Source organism: Microtus oregoni, unplaced genomic scaffold (genome assembly GCF_018167655.1).
Source record: "Microtus oregoni isolate MIOR12 unplaced genomic scaffold, Mior012 000021F_ref0000039, whole genome shotgun sequence".
NCBI lineage: Eukaryota > Metazoa > Chordata > Mammalia > Rodentia > Cricetidae > Microtus > Microtus oregoni.
In genome coordinates, this window is record NW_024543080.1 from 5,070,727 (window position 1) to 5,089,351 (window position 18,625).

At 47.7% G+C, this 18,625-nt stretch overlaps 1 protein-coding gene across 1 annotated transcript; it reads left to right on the forward strand.

Annotated features, from left to right (window-relative positions):
* The first annotated feature begins 14,341 nt into the window (after positions 1-14,341).
* Sowahb (sosondowah ankyrin repeat domain family member B) lies at positions 14,342-18,203 on the forward strand. Its single transcript, XM_041671458.1, has one exon. The coding sequence runs from the start codon at positions 14,582-14,584 to the stop codon at positions 16,892-16,894; it is 2,313 nt and encodes a 770-aa protein (XP_041527392.1). The 5' UTR covers positions 14,342-14,581; the 3' UTR covers positions 16,895-18,203.
* The last annotated feature ends 422 nt before the right edge of the window (positions 18,204-18,625 follow it).

The window sequence follows — 18,625 nt, forward strand, 5'->3', positions numbered from 1 at the left end:
CATGTCCCTAAAGAGATGTCATTTCTTAAAGTCTTTAAAGTATTTCTGCCACTGTGCTGTTCATGGTACGCTTTTCTAATGTCCTTCCTATGAGGGAGTAAAGGACGTCTTACGGCCAAAATTAAACAGTTTGCCTTGCATATCTTCAACAGCTTTACTTTATTTATGATTCTGGTAATACTTTCACTCCGTAAAGCAGAACATGAGTTTCAATGCAAGGGGCAGAGCAGAGATGTTTAATTCATTTTTAAAGACAAGGTTGTTGTGGATTATTATTTTAACTGGGCAAAGATGTATTACTGTGGAATATTACTTTAACTGTGTAAAGGTGTGTTATTTTGTTTTTGATGTATTTGTTTAATTATGTGAAACTATATTGCATTTGTTTTGCCTGCCTAAGGCACCAGATTGGTCTAATTAAAATGAGTGGCCAATAGCAAGGCAGAAAAGGGATAGACAGGGTCTGTAGGGAGAGGGAATAAATAGGAGGAGACAGCTAGCTGAGAAGATGAGAAACAAGAGCGGAGGAGAGAAGGAGGGACAAGCCTAGGGCAAGAAGTTGGCCAGTCAGACAGAGGAGTGGTGGAAGAAAGTTACACAGAAAGAACAGCTAAAAAGTCCTGAGGCAAAAGGGAGGTGAAGAGAAGCAGGTTGATTTAAGTTAAAAGAGCTAGCCAGAAACGAGCCGAAGCTAGGTCAAGCATTCAAAACTGATAATAAGTCTCTGTGTCATGATTTGAGAGCTGAATGGTGGCCTCAAAGAAAGGGCCTGGCGCACAGAGTCTCTTATCTGGCTGGCTGCTTCTCCCAGTGCCGGATGCTGCAGCTGAGACTGGAGGTTAGTCTCTGATCCCCCTGCCTCCACTCTTTGAATGTTGGAGTTACAGACATGTGCCAACAGACGTGGTTTTACGTGGTGCTTGGGACAGAGGCAGGGCCTGAGGCATGCTACTCAAAACGCTCTACCAACCTCCCTAGAGCCCAAGCTCTGAACGGGTTATGTTAAAGTTACTTTCCTTTCAACCAGGAACAGGGAAACAAAGTAAGAGAAAAACCACCCCCAACCAAGGGATTGCTTCACAGCAGCTTACTTCCACTCCTGGTCAAGGGGAGGGGTGAGGGTTAGCGCAGGAAAAACTGTATGTCAAGTGGAATTGTTCTTTTGGGAAAATTGGCTATTATTATATCTCTCCTGGTGTCTCAAAAGTTCTGAGAGCAATCTAGATTCAGTTTCGTTGCATAGAACTTTAAAAAGAATGCCTTCACTTTGAGTTTTAGTTCAATTGGTGTGGTCTGGGAGCCTGGCCTGAGACAAAATTTAGCAAGTTGAATAATGGGCAGTCAGGTAGAAGAGGAGAGTGGGAGCAAGTGTGGAAACAGTAATTCCTCTAAAAGAATCGATGTAAAGACCATTTCTGCTGAAGGAAATAGAATTTGTTCCCCTCAGAGGGCCAAGCCCAGGCACTCCACAGCCGTGGCTATTTTGTTTCGAGCTCCCTGCAGGCTGGCTCCAGATGGTAGAAAACTGAATCAAGCCGCTAACAAAGCCTTCAGCCGGGTCTACACCTCAAGACAGTTTCGTGCAAACCAGATTCATTACCTTTGATGGGGTCAGTAGAACAATAAGAAGAGACAGTTGTTTGTGGTTTTTACTGTTGTTGTAGCATTTGTAAAGTTAAGAATGACTTAGTTTAGCCTGGCAGTGGTGGTGAGTGCCTTTAATCTCAGAGACTTGGAAGGCATAGGTAGGCATATCTTGGTGAGTTCAAGGCGACCCTGGGCTTCAAAGCAAGTTTTAGGACAGCTAGGACTGTTACACAAAGAAATCTTGTCTCAAAAACAAAACAAAACAAGAGACTTTAAATAATTTTCAAGAGCGGGAGAGATGGTTCAGTAAGAAAAGATGCCCATTGCCAACCCTGAGAACCTGAGTTTGATCCCCAGGGATGGAGGAAGTGGAGAATGGACTCCCTCACACCACCCCTGCACACAAAATAAATCATTTTTAATATCGATCCTGGGACTGGAGAGATGGCTCAGAGGATTAAGAGCACTTGCAGAAGACATGGGTTCAGTTTCCAGCAACCAGAGTGGCTCACAACCCATCTGTGACTCCAGTTCCTGGGGATCTGACACCCTTTTCTGACTGAAGGATGAGGTCTGTACATGGTCCGCCAATAGATGTGAGGCAATACACTCATATACATAAAATAAAATAAATACACCTTCTAAAAAGTCAGTACTGTAATCCAGTGCTTCTCAACCTTCCTGATGCTGAGACCCTTTCATACAGTTCCTCATGTTGTGGTGACCCCAACCATAAAATTATTTTTGTTGCCACTTCCTAACTGTAATTTTGCCATTTATGAACAGTAATGTAGACATCTAATATGCAGGATATCTGGTAGGCAACCCCTGTGAAAGGATCCTTCAGTTCCCAAAGGGGTGGAAAACCCATACATTGAGATCTACTGCTTCAATCTCACTGGAAGAAACGTCTCTGGTCACACAACTGCTTCTGTTTAGTATTCAAGAGTTAGTTCTTGGAGGCAGAGGCAGGCGGATCTCTGTAAGTTCGAGACCAGTCCGGTCTACAAGAGCTAGTTCCAGGACAGGCTCCAAAGCTACAGAGAAACCCCATCTCAAAAAGCCAAAAAAAAAAAAAAAAAAAAAAAAAGAGTTAGTTCTTCAATGTTGGAGTGCTCCCTGCCGCATGTGCTCCAACACTTCCTCGGCACCAGCTGGGCGCCTGGCAGTTACATTCAGTTCTCTCTAGACCTGCAGTTTGCACAGCCCTGCAGATCTGGAACTCAGCCCACGGACACCAGCATGGGTAATCCCAGGGCCTTACCCATGGTTCTTACTACCCAGTGCAGCTATCAGTTCAGGGTTCCCAAGACTCGCTTCAGAACTGAGGACTTACCCCTACTCACAGAACCCAGCAAATGCTGAGCGCCTGCCATCCTTCTGTTAGAAATAGCCGCAGGATTGTTTTGTGTCATTTGGTTTTTCTTCTTGCTGTCTTTTTATTGCTTAAAAACAGTCTCACATTAAAGACAATTTGGGTGAAGTCTGAAGGAGAGGTGGCAGTTCTGAAGGAGAGGTGTGTGACATGACCCCTGTCCACATTGCCTGGCATCAACTGGGAAGCTTAACTAACTGCTAACCATGGGACTGGACTCATTCTTTGACCCCTCTTCCCTCCCTAGAGGTGGAAGCGGGCGCGATGATGCCACTGTGAAATGTGGCCCACAGGCTCATGGTGTTTGCTGTTTGAGGAGGTTAGTGAACCTCCAGGGCTAGGGACAGACCTAAGTGGACTTAGGCCACTGGGGATGGGTCGTGGGCATGGCTCTGTTTCTGATCCATTTCTTTGCTTTCTTTTTTCTCCTCTTCCTCACTCCCCTTCCCCGCCATGCTCCCAATTTACTCAGGAGATCTTGTCTATTTTCCCTTCCTTGCTTTCTATTCCATTAAAATGTGGGAAGGAAATACCACCCGAAGTTCCTGCAACTACTGAGAGATACCCTCCCCTCCGTTCACCTGATGAGCTGTATTCCCTGAGACCATCAGCCAGACCCAATCCTCTCTCCCTTAAGAGGCCGGGTATTTGTCACAGCGATAAGAAAAGCAACTCATTGACGGCAGTTGACAGCCCAACCCTCCAGTCATGTCCGCAGCCTTCCTGGTATGACTGGCTCATCTTTGAGCCCGACTAAAGGTCTATTCTGAGTCACCGCATTGGCATAAGTTCAGACAAGGCAGGAAGGGACTTAAGTAGGAATGACAAAGGACACACCTGCTGACTCCAGAAGTCATAGAGAAATGACAAAAGACTCCAGAGTTTGCAAGGGCTTTAGGAGGAACCGGAGGTACATAGCCAATGTAGATGGACAGTTTCTGTTAAATCCTAGCAATTGTGCTTAGGAGCTGGCCATGGGAGTTTGCCCATGCTGCAGTGAATATATGGACAACACAAATTAGACTTGCTCCTTCTTCTCCTCTTCCTCCTCTCCCTCCTCTTCCTCTTCTGGGGGAGGTCACAAAGGTGAGAATGTGGATCTGGAAGGACTGGGAAGTAAATTTGGTTGGAGTTCATGATATGAAATTCCCAAATAATCAATAAAAATATTACACACACACACACACACACACACACACACACACATATATATATATGAGCTTACTGTGGGGTAGGAAGAACATGATAGTAATAACATTGAAGGCCCCTGAACATGCCATTGGCAATGGGTAGTACACACATGCCTGCTTTTACATTAAAAAAAAATCAATATTTTGCTGGGTGGTGATGGAGCATACCTTTAATCCCAGAACTCAGCAAGCAGAGGCAGGTGGATCTCTATGAGTTTGAGGCCAGCCTGATCTACAGAGTGAGTTCTAGGATAGCCAGGGCTACACAGAGAATCAAAACAAACAACAAAACCCCTCAATACTTATTTGCCGATTTGTAGTTCAAAACAGCATGTGTGATGCATTTCACATCTGAAAAACTGAAGTTATGGGGCAGGGGGCTGGAGAGATGTCTCAGCAGTTAAGACTGCTCTTCCAGAGGACCCAGGTTCAATCCCAGCAGCTACATGGCAGCTCACAACTGTCTGTAACTCCTGTTCCAGAGGATCTGACACCGTCACACAGACATACATGCAAGCAAAACACCAATGCTCATAAAACAGAAACAATAAATTATAATAAATTGAAGTTCTGGACTTGTGCATGTTTGTGCCTGTGGCCTATTCAGTTTTCCCTAATATGGCGGGAGTTTCTTAAGACTTGGTAGTGGGGAAAATTGGGCACAAGCTGTTAGAACCACTAACTCCTCCTCACCCTTCTTCTCACTCTCCAGAAATCTAGCCCTGTTTAGGGATTTGTTTCCCACATATCACGTAACAGGAACCCTATAATGTGTGGTTGTATGAGATTTCTTCTTTCACCTAGCAAGTTTTCTTCAGGTTCCCTCCATGTCATAGTGTGTTTAAGGCAGTGGGCTTCAACCCGTGAGTCACGACCTCCTTGGGAATTCCAACGACCCTTTCACAGGGGTCACCTAAGAACATCGGAAAACATAGATATTTACATTACAAATCATAACAGTAGCAACATTACAGTTATGAAGTAGCAATGAAAATAATTTATGGTTGGTGGTCACCACACATGAGGAATGATATTAAAGGATCACAGCATTAGGAATGTTGAGAACCACTGCTATAGGAATCCATACCACAGTTTGGATATAATGATATATATCTAAAGTATATACCATTCGTATATAATAGTATCTGAAAACTATCTCTGGAAATCAGTCACACTCCCTGCCCTGGCACTGTCACTATGGAGCTGGTAGAACCTCGAAGGGGTGAAGGTTACCGGGAATGTGTCCTTGAGAACAGTGGGGCTGTAGCCCCATTCCAGCTCTCTGCTTCTTGCTCACCCTGAGGTGAGCAGCCTGCTCCTCTACACATCCCATCACGACACTACCCCATCACAACACACCGCCTCACCACAGGCCCAAAGGCAACAGGGCCAACTGACCTTGGGCTGAGACCGCAGAAACGGTGAGCGGCAGACAAACTCTAACCGGGGCTGGGGAGGTGGCTCATTCAGGAAAGTGATTGCTGCAGGAGCACGAGGACCTGAGTTCAATTCCCAGCACCACGGGAAAATGGCATCAGGTGCAGAAACACAAGCTGTAACCTTAGTGCTGAGGAGCTGGCGCCAGCAGGGTCCCCAGGGCTTGCTAACCAGCATATTTAGCCAAATCAGCAAGCTCCAGGTTTCCTGAGAGATTCAGTCTCAAAAAGGAAGGTGAAGAAAGATTAAGGAAGACACTCAACATCAACCCCGGGCTTCCACCTACACACAAGTTCATGAACATCCTGCCTACAAATGAATGAGCATATAAATACACAAAGCCAACTAAATAGATAAAGTAAGAAGTAAACTCTAACTAACCAGCTGGTTAACCCTAACTAGCTGACTAACACTAACTGGCTGACTAACCCGTAGACCCAGGAGTGCAGCTGCTAGGCCATTTGAGTCTCTGGAGAGAGGCCCCGTTATTTTCCAAAGGATGAGTTCATCTTCCCCACCAGCAATGCGTTGTTGGCACAGGTCCTCTGTCTCACAGAGGAACTAAAACTTCTCCCCTTGGTCCTGATTTTTAAAATCTGGGATAAGATTTTATTTGACTTAGCCTGGGTCAGACACTGACCTGGTTTCTTATCTGTGTAAGTAGAGGGGAAATGCCACCCAAGAATTCTGACTCCGCACGCGGCTGCAGAGATTCTCCCTGAGAAAGTGGCACACTGGGCATGTGATGAGACACAGAAACTTAAAGTTTCAGGATAGTGTCACTCCCTATGAGTAAAGTAAGTGTATAGGAGTCGATACTATGGCAGAGAGGTTGTGATTGATATTTAGGTGTCTGGGCCCTAGAGGGATAAAAGACCTGAAATATTCAAGATGATGTCATTTAGTAAAGACTTGACCTGCCCAAGAGGCCAAGAGTGCTTCACGTGATAAAGCCAGTCTTGAAATAATACACTTCTTGTTTTTAAGTGAGGCCATGCCTACCCAGAACAAAGGGGTTTTCTTCACAGCCTTCCTCCCCACCTACACATGGCCGTGAGATTACACTCTGAACACGGAATGTAATCAGCAGTATTGTATGCAACTATTTTTTATTTCTATTTATTTGTAAAGCATCTTTTGGGACTGACGAAATGGCTTGGTTGCTTGTCACGCAAGCTTGGCAACCCTAGTTTAATCCCCGGGGCTCAGTTTGAGCCCAGAAACACAGGTAAAGGTAGAATGAGGAGCCACGTATGTAACCGGCCTCTGACCAGCATTCACACACACTATGGCATGCATGCACGTGCACACGCACACACGTACATGCACATACACATATCCATCTCTTGCACACACAGAAATAATAAAATTTAAAACAAATTTACATAGCTTTTATATATATCTTATATATAGCATATACATTTAATATATTTGAGACATGGTCTTACTTCATATTCCAGGCTTTGGTAGAGCTTGGTGTGTGTTCTAGTCCAGCCTAAAATCACGATTTTCCTATCTCAGCCTCCCAGGAGTCAAGGTTATAAGCATGCACCGTTATGTCTGAGTGTGTGTGACTTCTTCCAGATATCAGCTTTGTCCTCTGCTCTGCCTCTTTTCCTCCTACCAGCTGGAGCATGGATACAGTGACCCATGCGGCGACAGCCAGTTAGGCTCTTGCGTGGAAACGCCACTTTGAGAACGGATAGAACCCTACCAGCTGGAGCGTGGATACAGTGACCCATGCGGCGACAGCCAGTTAGGCTCTCGCGTGGAAACCCCACTTTAAGACAGACAGAAGATAAAACAGCAGGAGTCCGGGCAAATGACAATTGCTTCCACACCAGCTCTGGGCTGCCCATGGATCGTGGGAAAGAGGCTGCTATTTTAATGTCACCATTGGTTTCTGTCACTCTTTGCTGAGCCAGGTCCTAGCGGATGTACGACGAATGCCAGGTCGCTTCTCAACGGTCTTGCTGTATTTCTGTTTGTTGACCATACTTTCCCTGTAACTCCCCTGTGAAGCTCAATGCATGGGCCAGAGGATAACTCTGGGGAATCAATTCCTTCCTTTTCCTATGAGGGTCTGGGGAATTGAACTCAGGTCAGCAGGTGGTAGTAAGTGGCTTTATCCAGGCCAGCCTTCTCACTGGCCACCCCCATTGGAAAAACAAAACTAGCACCCGTTTATACTTATATAGCAATAAAAACTGTAGTCAATACCTCAACTACCTCAACATAATAGTTGATATGTGGTAAGAAATTAGCTTTTAAGGATAAAAATTTAAGAAGAGGGGAAGAGAGGTAGGAATGGGGAGGTGGGCATACGTCTGTGAGGAGTTAAGGGGGGAAGGGGTAGGGAATGAGTATGACCCAAATATACTGCATGAAATTCTCCAAGACAATAAAAACATTAAATCTTGAAAAAAGAAATTAGCCTTTGAAATTTGGGGGAAATCCAATTATCTGCCTAAGTGTGTTTGCCAAGGATTTTTGGGCTGCCAGACTTATTAATAGCATGCTAAATTAGTATCCTCGGTTCTCCTCAGATACGTGCCAACCGTAGTATATAAATATCAAATTTTAATATCATGTTTAGTTGGTGACTAAGATGTCACCACCCATAGCTTCACTTAAAAATAAAAGCCCGTGGCATTCATGTGTTTGCCATTTAATCAATAAAGACAAGAAGTTGCTAACATTAAAATTCCAATTTATTATAACCAGATTTGCACCATAATCAGCTTTCCATCTTGACACTCAGCCCGCCTCAGGCCCAAAGCCAGCATCCCAGGCAGCCATGGATCACGAACCAAAATCGAACCTTTCCTCTCTTTAGTTATTTTCTTAATAATTTTTGTTATAGCAACAAAAAACTGCCCAATACATGAACCAATGTTATATGACTTATACAAGAAGAAGTATAAATTGTAAAAGAAAATATGCAAAACCAAACAAGTCTTAAGGTATTGCTAACCATGTTAGTTCTTACACTGTAGTCAGCCAATACCACAAGCCTAATATATCATTAAAGACAGAGAATGCTGGGACAGAGGGTGTGGGTAGATCCCTTGAGTTGGTGATAGCTGAGTCAAATCTTGAAGGAAATTCTAGCTAGTTGGAATGAAGAGAGAAGGGAAGGCAATAAAAAGACATCCTTGAACTTTGTTTCCCCATTTAATGGGTCAAATGACAGCCATTCCCAAGGCTAGGAGAGGAAAAGAAAGATGTCTCCAAAGACTCCAAGGGAGGGGGGCTTTGTCAATACTGCCATTTCCAGTGTCTAAGCTCTAATGTTGCGAGAAAGTTAACTCCTGTGTGTATATATGACTTGGGGCACAAAGACAGAGACACCCAGAGATCTCCGTGATGGGGAGTGCTCTTCCAGCCTGCTCCTCCTCCCTCCCCATCACGTGGTCTCTGCCTGTTTCTCTGACTGTCTTTCCCTGTTTGCCATTGCTTGCCACTTTACCAGTAGACTTTTGTGTCTGAGCACTTCCAGTAGTGGGCTTTTCCTTCTGTTTTATGTATATTGCCACTCTCTTTCCCACTCAAGTCTGAGTTTCTGGAGAATAAAGGTTATGCCTGTTGGATTATACTCTCAGTTCCTAATATATACATCTGGTAGACCCTCAATAAATATTTGACAAATAAATAAAGGCTGGGGGCATGGCAGCAGAAGAGACATAGATGCCTCCCACTCAGTTATGAAGCCCAGGCTGGCCTCAGACTCTTTACATAGCCAAGGATAACTTTGACTTTTTGATCCTCCTGTCCCCACTTCCACAGTACTGGATTTACAGGCACATATCAAGCTAAATCTATGCCTGGATTATACAGTGCTGGGTTTCAAACTCCCTATGCACGCTATGCAAGCATTCTACCATCCCAAGCCGCCAAATGCAATACCTCCTTCCCTTCTGTTTCTCCTTTCTTGCCTTTTTTTTTGTTTTGTTTTGTTTTGTTTTCGAGACAGGGTTTCTCTGTGGTTTTGGAGCCTGTCCTGGAACTAGCTCTTGTAGACCAGGCTGGTCTCGAACTCACAGAGATCCGCCTGCCTCTGCCTCCCTAGTGCTGGGATTAAAGGCCTGCGCCACCACCGCCCGGCTCCTTTCTTGCCTTTTGTTCCCAGGCTGGGGATGGAGCCAAGGGCTCTGCCATTGAGCTACGCCCCTTTTCCTCTATCTGTTCTCGAAGGGGGAGCATGGTTCTCTCCTTCCCCTGAACTCTGGACTCCAATGCCACCCCCACTTCCTACTGCATCAATTATTCACTCGGCTCTAGATCTTCGCTTAGCCTCCCTTGGCTTTTTTCCCTCAGCACATAGGCAAGATCATATCCTGTCTGAGAAGACGCAAACCTTGGTTCCGTGATTTGATGATGCTCTCTGTACCTACATCTGCCTTTTTTCCTTCTCTCCAGGGGTGAGTAGGTCAGTTCCCCCAACACTCTCTGACCCCACCTACCCCTCAGGTTTCTGCAGCCTGCCCCTGTCCCTACACTGTTCTGGCACTGTTCCAGATCAGCCACAGTGACCTGCCAGCTCTGGTTCTATTTCCTTTCTTATCAGCCTTGGCACCGTCTGCAGAAAGCTGTCCCTCCTGCTCCAGCTCTTCTGAGACACAGGTGTTCCTCTCCCTCTCCAGGTCCCTTCCAAGTTGCCACAGGAGGCTTTTCCTCTTCCTCTCTGGGAACTGCCATTTCGGCCTCTTGCTCTTGCCCTCCTGCCTGTATCTTGTTAACCAATTTTCTCTCCTGTGGTTTAAATGACCATTTATGGATGTGAATGTCATACCTTTGGTGACCTAAATTTATATTGCCAGCTATCTTCTAGATGTTTCTATTTTTATGGCCCTTCAAATTTAATATGCCCCGAGTCGAATTCACCATCCTTATGTATTTCCACAAACTACCTTTTCTCTATTTTCTCTCCAAGCGGAGGAGAGATGGTGCCAACCACCTCTCAGCTACTCAGGAGCTTGCCAAGCTTGTTCATCACCCCCTGATCGACTCTGGTGCCAGGTCCTATTAAATTCACCTTCTAAGTATCTCTTGAATCCATCTGTTCACCTTTCTCAGCTTCTGCTGAACTCAAACCTTTTTCGCCTCTTTCCTGGGCATCTCAGCAGCATCTGGATGCTTTCTCCTGGGAAGCTTAACCTCCCCCCCCCCCCCACACACACACACTGGTCTTCTTTTTCCCTTTGGAGATGTGGTCTGGCTGTTTAGCCCAGGATGGTCTCAACTCACAATTCGCATTCGCCTGCTCCTGCTCCCTGGATTAAAGAGGTGCACCGACATATGCAGCTTTGTTATTTGTTGCTCTTAAGTGTCGTTTTCAAATGAAAAAATAACATATTCTCATTTAGTCAAATGATTGGAGGATTATTAAGGTAATAGGTGCACCGACATATACAGCTTTGTTACTTTGTTGTTCTTAAGTGTGTTTTTCAAATAAAAAAATAACACATTCTTGTATAGTCAAATGATTGTAGGATTATTAAGGTTATTATTAAGGTTCTTATTATTATAAGAAACTAAGGTCACCACTGCTCTCAAGTAGTCCTCAAATCTAACCCCCAATACACAGAACATATTCTTCCTTTTCCTTTCTTCCTTCCTTTCTTCCTTCCTTCCTTCCTTCCTTCCTTTCTTTCATTTCTTTGTTTTTCAAGACAGGGTTTTTCTGTGTAGCCCTGGCTATCCTGAAACTCACTCTATAGACCAGGCGGGCCTCAAATTTACAAATCCACATGCCTCAACCTCCTGAGCACCCAACTCATTTTTTTCTTCAAAGAAATATTTTATTTTTACATCCTGCAATCCCCCTTCCTTTCTTTGATATAGCCCTGGCAGGTCTAGAATTCGGCTATGTATTCCAGGCTGACCTGTAATTAGTTCATTGAGATCCATCTGCCTCTTCCTTCTGAGTGTTAGGATTAAAGGCATGCACAAGGCTTATGTATTTATTTATTTTGAAATTCCTGTATTTTAAGAGGTACTTTTTTTTTACATTTTAATATCTCTGATGCTGTCTTCAGGTTGGTTAAATTCAGCTGTGCATTGTGTCATGTTCTGATACATGATTATGTTTATTCATTCTGATACATGATTATTTATTAACCATAATTCTAAATTAGTGTTTACTCTCAGATCTTTCTAAAGTGCAAATCTGATCTGGTTACAATTCTGGAAAATTCTTAAAAGGCTCTCTGCTTTGGGGACAGGGGTTGTCTATCCCTCCCCCTAACTCTCCCTCCTCTGGCCCCCACCTTCCTACACAGCTTCACCTCTTCTACCTTAAAGCCAAGCAGCTATATTTGCAGCTAGTTCCCCAAAATATTTGAGCAAAGCCAGAGCCCTCTGCCCAGAAGCATCTTCTGTCTTAAAGGTCTTGTTTACTTTTTTAAAATGCAAGTGGTCACTCACTGACCCAAGCCTGAGCTCTTCCTTCCTGTAACCCCTGAACCCCAGGTTATGGTACACGCTGCTCCTAAATCAGGTAGCATGCAAACTCATGTCATTTCTCTGGTCTTTTAACACCAACACAGAGTTACATATATATATCTCAACATTTTTCTTTATATATGCCCACTTCTAGCAGTGCCCAGGAATGTAGCCAAGAGATAAATACCTTTGGAAACAATGAACTACATATGAGGAAAGCGGGGAGGTGCCTTATATAAGATGTAGAGTCTTCCAGCTAACCACCCCCTTATCTCAAGACAAGAGGACACTAAACCACTTGGGTATCCAGAAATTCTACCCCTAACTGAGGGTGAATGGTGTCAAAACTTTTAACATCTGCCCCTCCCCTCTCTCTCTTACCTTAAAGTATTGGAAGTTGGGACCCCCATTCTACCTCTTGGCCACTTGTGCAAGTCACCAAAGAGGGCTTCTTCTGACTGGCCCCTTGAGGTTTCCAGTTGGTCCCCTTCCACACCTGCGAAGCCCACTGAGCCCCAACACCAGCAAATAATGACGAGCACCAAAGTTGAGTAGAAAACATTGGCTTGAATGATTACTGTAGGGGTCTCAGCGTTATATGGAGACATCAGTGCGAACGGTTTCTCCATGGCAACCCACTACTGGATTTCCATTGTAGAAACTGCTCCAAATAGACAGTCCTTCTTTCTGACCTAGAAAATTTAAAGCCAGAGATTCCAAGTCATTCATGGAAAAGTACCAGGATACTGTTGGGATTTTAAACCAAGCACTTTAGATGTGGCCTATCGGGCAATCACTGAGAATGGTCTGTAGTAGTGACAGTGCCTAGCAGGAAGGAGGCCCTGGGATCGATCCCCACTCTCCACGTCAAAGCGTGTTGACAATCGGAGGGCCGACATACTCGAGATATTCTTAGTGAAGGATCCAGAACTGCAGAACAAAGCCGAGTAAGAGATGAGAACAGGAGAAAGGTGTCAAATGCCAGGGAGGGGAGGAAATGGAGTTTATCGCTCGAAATGTGGCTGTCACGGGAGGATGCTGATGCTGGCATTTGCGCTGGCAGTTGGGGAAAGGTGGGGAGCAGCAGCTGCAACAAGCCGAGCTGAGATAGGAGGGCACTTGATGCTACCATAGACAGATACCGTAGATAAAGCACAGCGTGCAAACGGATTCAAGATAAAGGAGAGGCACCCAGACCAGACAGAAACGGAGGGCAGTAGCAGCTGCTGCCGAGAAAGAGAGAAAGCACTGTACGTTAACTCTCCCCTTCCCAGAAGACGCCAAGGAAATACTTAGTACCACTCTAGAAGAGGCTCTGGATCAGGGTGGACCACACAGTCCTTCCACAGATCAAGCTAGCATTCAGCCTGGGGGTGGACTCAAACCTGTGTCATGTGTTCAACATTTTAAACGCGAGGAGGAAAACTTCCATTCTCAGAGCAAAGATTTCATCAAGTGGTCAATATGAAACAGATGGAACGAATCTCTTCTAGTCACAAATCTTAGACTAAATAAAAAACAAAACAGCCCTGGGTATCAAATACTTTAGCCGGGGAGACATAATTCCTATTGGTTTTGGCTCCCCCAGGCAATAAACTCCCTGACAGAGAATCCCCCTCCCCCTGCACTGTAACTGTAAGACAATAATGCAGGAAAAAGAAAGGCAGAAACCACCCTTGGGTGTAGCTGTCAGTGGTTTCGCTCTCAGCACAGATTTAGGGAGGTGCATTTGAACTACTTGAAGCCGGTGCCCCGGGAGAGGCCTTCCCATTATCTCGGTATCGCCAAACCAGAAAAGATTTGGTCAAGATCAAGGCGGAGTTTCCAGGTCCCAATCCTGCCACTGGGAACCCCAAACCACTCCCTAGAGTCAATAAAGAGAAACAGTGGAGAGCCCGTCTATTGGACCCCCACCCGTGTGGACTGTAACTTGTGCCGCGGGGAGAGAGGAAGGGAGCCGACCTCCTTTTGCTTTTGCTTCCTGTGTGGAGGGCACTCTGAGGGACAACCGGTCACCTACCTGCCTTGCACCTCCCGGGCCCGGTGAGCCTGGGTGTCCTGCAGAGCCGTTCGCCCTCGGCCTCACCTCCCAGCGCTGTCCCCAGGTGGACCAGCCTGACTCACCCAGGATGGGTGGCGGGGGCTGGGGACACATCAGAGGGCGGAGGTACAGGAGGCGGGCCGGGCCCTTCCCCCAGAGCCCAGGAGGCGTAGCCAGCGCGCAGGTGAAACCGACTCCGACCTATCCCGGGAACTTTCGCTGGGGGGACCGGCTGCCACAGGCCAGCGTCGCTCAGGGGCGGCCTGGGAGCCGCCCTCTGCCACCGGGGCTGCGCGCGGGGACTCAGCCTGGGCACCTGACCCTGGGGACCCTCGGTCCTCCCGAAGCGCTTCGGGGATGCGGGCGGCGCCGGTCTCCGCGGCTGATGGAGGCGGGTGGCGCCGCCCCGGGCGCAGGTGACACTCGCCGGGCCCGGGTTTCTGTCGGAGTGGGAGTGCGCTGGGAGCTCGAGAAGCAGCCGCCCCGGGGACCAGGGACCTGGCAGCGATGGCCGGAGAGCTGAGCCAGGAGGCACTGCTGGACTTTCTGTGCCAGGCCGGGGGCCGAGTGCGTAACGCCGATCTGTTGAGCCACTTCAAGGGCTTCCTGCGCGACCCTCACGTGCCTCCCGGCCAGCAGCAGCAGCGTCGCGAGCTCTTCAAGGGCTTCGTGAACTCGGTGGCCGCAGTGCGCCAGGACCCCGACGGCACCAAGTACGTGGTGCTCAAGAGGAGGTACAGGGACCTGCTGGGGGAGGAAGGCCTGCAGCGACCCACCCCTGCAGAGAGACCGCAGCGGGGCCACCGCCGCCCGCGTGACCCGGAGGCACAGAAGCCGCCGGCAGGTGCGGCGACCCGAGTGGACTCAGGTGGCGATGAACCAGCGGGCAGCAGCGCGCGGAAGGCGACCCGGGCACATCACGGCCCGAGAGACAGCCCGAGCCGGAGGACACCGGGGCCCGCGGCTGCTCAGACCAGAGGCAGGTGTGCGGCGGTGGAGACGCGGGGTCGCTGCTGCTGGGAATGCCAGCAGAATGGCTGGGGGGATCCTGCGGGACAGCCTCTTCCCGGAGATCTCGAGGACCCAGCGGCCTCCCGCCAGGAGTCAGAGTTCACCGCGCCTGCCCGGGATGACCTCGGACCTCCCGGGTGGCTGCGGGAAGGAGCTTCGGCTGAACTAGCGCCGGTGTCTGCGAGGCCTGTTTGGCCTCGGGCTGCTGTCGAGGCTACCGGGAGCCCGACGTCCCCGCCCGCTCTCCCGCCCCTCCCGGCTCCCTCCAGTGAACCGCTGGAGCTGTTTACAGCCAGCTTCCCGAACCATTCAACCCAGCAGCTGCAGCAGCAGCAGCAGCGCACTCGAGAGTGGGTAGCCAGATACCCGCAGGTGCCCGAGGCCGGGAACCAACGACCCACTCGCGCCTGGTCGGTGTTGCCAGACAACTTCCTTCAGCTATCCTCGGAAACCGCCTTTGGGGTCTCGGAGACGCACTCGGCGCTGCCAGAGCCCGAACTGTCTTTTCATTCCCTCCTTCCTGTGGTTCCTGATGAGTCCTCAGAATCCTGGCCCGGGAACCCTCCACCCACTGTCTTTCGAAGCATTCGTTGTCAGCTGTCCCTCCAGGATTTGGATGACTTTGTGGATCAAGAGAGCCACGGCAGCGAGGAGAGCAGCAGTGGACCCAAAGAGTCTCCTGGAACCCCCGAAGAGTGGCTGCAACCCGTCCTGAGAGTTTCCTCTTGGGGAGAGCTCAGGGATCCTATTGAGGGTCTGTCTGTGTCTTCAAATGAAGGCAGCCCCAGTCGGATCCGGAGGAGTCTCAGGAATAGAGGGAATGAGCCCAGTTCTCAGAAGGTCCCAACAGTGGCTAAAACCTTCGGAGACAATTTTCAGGAGGCTTCGCCCTGGCCAGCCCCCAAGTTCCGGAGGTCTTTCAGGAGGAGCGCTCGAAGTGGGAGAACCAAATCCTCCTCCTCCTCTGATGAGGAGCATCTTGATGAAGACTTGTTGAAAAGAAGCCGGCGCCCACCTCGGTCCAGGAAAACTTCCAGAGCAGGAGCCCTGCCCAGCCCAAGGGTGGATATTGTTTTGGTACAGAAATTGCCAGACGCTAATGCTGTGGCAGGTCAGCCACACACCTCGTGGGTCCCCAGCAGGGATGGATCTGCAGCCATGATACCCCACAGATCTCCTGAGCACAGGTCACCACTTGTCCCCCTAGATGCCAGGGAACATGAATGGATTGTGAAGCTTGCCAGTGGCTCGTGGCCTCGTGTGGAGGCTTTGTTCTGGGAGGACCCCCAGTTGGCTTTGCACAGAGACTTCCTGACGGGGTTCACAGCCTTGCACTGGATAGCAAAGCATGGTGACCTAGTTGCCCTTCAGGGCTTGATTTCTGGAGCCCAGAAGGCAGGGGTTGCACTCGATGTCAACGTGAGGTCCAGTTGTGGCTATACCCCGCTGCACCTTGCAGCTATTCATGGCCACCAGGGAGTCATCAAATTGCTAGTGCAAAGGTTGGCTTCTCGGGTGAATATCCGGGACGTCAGTGGCAAGAAACCATGGCAGTATCTGACGGGTAATGTCACTGGGGAAACATGGCAGCTCCTGGGTGCACCCCGGGGCAAACCCATCTTCCCTGTATATCCCTTAGTGCAAAGCTCCTCCCTAGCCAGGAAGGTCAAGAGCCAGGAAGTGTCTAGAAATGTCACCCGGAAGAGTTCCTTGGCTGCTAGACTCAAAACTCAACACAACAAATGGAAATTAGCCAACCAATATGAGAAATTCCACACTCTGAAGGAGAGAGAAGAGTACAGTGACTGAGGTGGGCTTGTCTCTCCAGAAGGTAGAGTCCCCCACCCCCATCCCCACACAAGCTACTAAGTAGGTGAGAGAACCCAGGGGAAACAAACTGTTAGGGGTTGGTAAAGAGAAAGGACCAGTGAAATGGCGTCCTCGAGGGTCACCTCAACTTCTTAAAGTCTCATATGTCTGGGCTATGAAATGTATACAAAGGCAGAACCAGGCACTCAAGCCGGGGAAGGGTCCCTCTCTCCTGAATCTGCCCCAGGTCTGGGCACAGGAAGGCACAGTGTTTTCTGAGGCAGTGCCAGGCCTTACTAGAAAGGGAGCAGATGCGTCAAAGAGAGGCAGTTCGCGGAACTGACGCAGCTCGCAGTCTTCTCTGGCTGGAAGCTCCCTGGCTTCTGTTCATCTCCAGAATAAGCCTTGGCGGAGTGGAAAGCACCAAGTTTGGAGTCATATGGCCTCGCTTCACTTTCTTTAGGTGCCTTTTGGCATTCCAACCGGTGAAATAAAATTGTTACTGGAGAGTGTAGAATTTGATTGACGTGATTGCCTCAGTCCTGTGCCCAAGCCTTCCTGTGAGCAGCATCTATGGTGTAAACCTATGACTTTCTGCTCTGGGTATCTTCACTAATGGTCAGAGAAGCAGACAGGAGAGATCAAGTACGACCTTGACTCTATTCTCCAGAGAAACGACACCATTCAGGCCCTGTTTGTGTTTGTTTATTTCTGTTTGTTATTGTTTGTCTGTTTTTTAGCATCAACCCAAAGTGAGCTTCCCAGGTATAAAAGCAGTTTGTTTTTTTTTTACTTGGGTAATGACTGAAAGTCTTCATCCCACAGGGAAAATCCCTGTGTAGCAAACAGAATCATCTCTGTCAGCTTCCCGTAGGCTTCAAGGTCAAAGCTGGTACTCAGGAGAACTGGGGTCGCTCTGGGGAAGCGGTAAGGGTTAAAACCATCAGAACTGTGTCAATCTGCTAAGTATAACTTTATTTGCACTAAACTTTTTGCCAATTAAGATTAAATATTAGCCTTGAAGTACTAAATGTCTAACAGGAAGTGTCCCGGTCTCAGGAAGACTAATCAGTGCAGGTCCCTGGCTGAAGTCAGAGACTGACAACACTGGAAATCCCAGAAGAATGTACAGATCACCCGACGGAAACCCAGAGAGCGCTGGCAAGTTCAATGTTCGATCAGAGATTACTTTTTTATGGAAATATTTTCATGTGTAGTGGCAATGATGCTGTATTTTTTTAAAGATATTTTTTGTGTTTCTTCTGGTTATTCTCCTGCATTAAAAGATCAGCAGATCGTTATAATTTGTTATATTGTACCCGGCTGATTATTATTGTTTTTACACAATGGGCTCGACGATCTCCAGGTCTTTCTGTTTCTTTGTAGTTTAACTTTGTGTTGCTGACTTCAGTCTCTTTCTTTTCTCCATCTCTCTCCGTTTCTCTCGGGATAGAATCCTGGCCCTTATGTGTATTAGTCAAGTGCCCCTCCCCCAGCTCCTATCATTTTTAAACCAAAAAGGCAGAACAATCAGTTCTAGGAGTTTTCCCAATTACATAGCCTTTTCATCCCTTACCTAAAGGACAAACCTGGAAAATCAAATCAGAAAACATGATAGAGGGAGCAGGGGCTGGTAAAATGAAATTTTAAGTTTATAAAATAGATATCTATGTAAATAATCTAGTAAACCGCTTCTTTTAGGAACCAGTGGGTTTGCCAGGTTGTCACAAC

Excerpts from the sequence above, each read along its gene's own strand:
- Sowahb (XM_041671458.1), top strand. The coding sequence starts at position 14,582 with ATGGCCGGAGAGCTGAGCCAGGAGGCACTGCTGGACTTTCTGTGCCAG.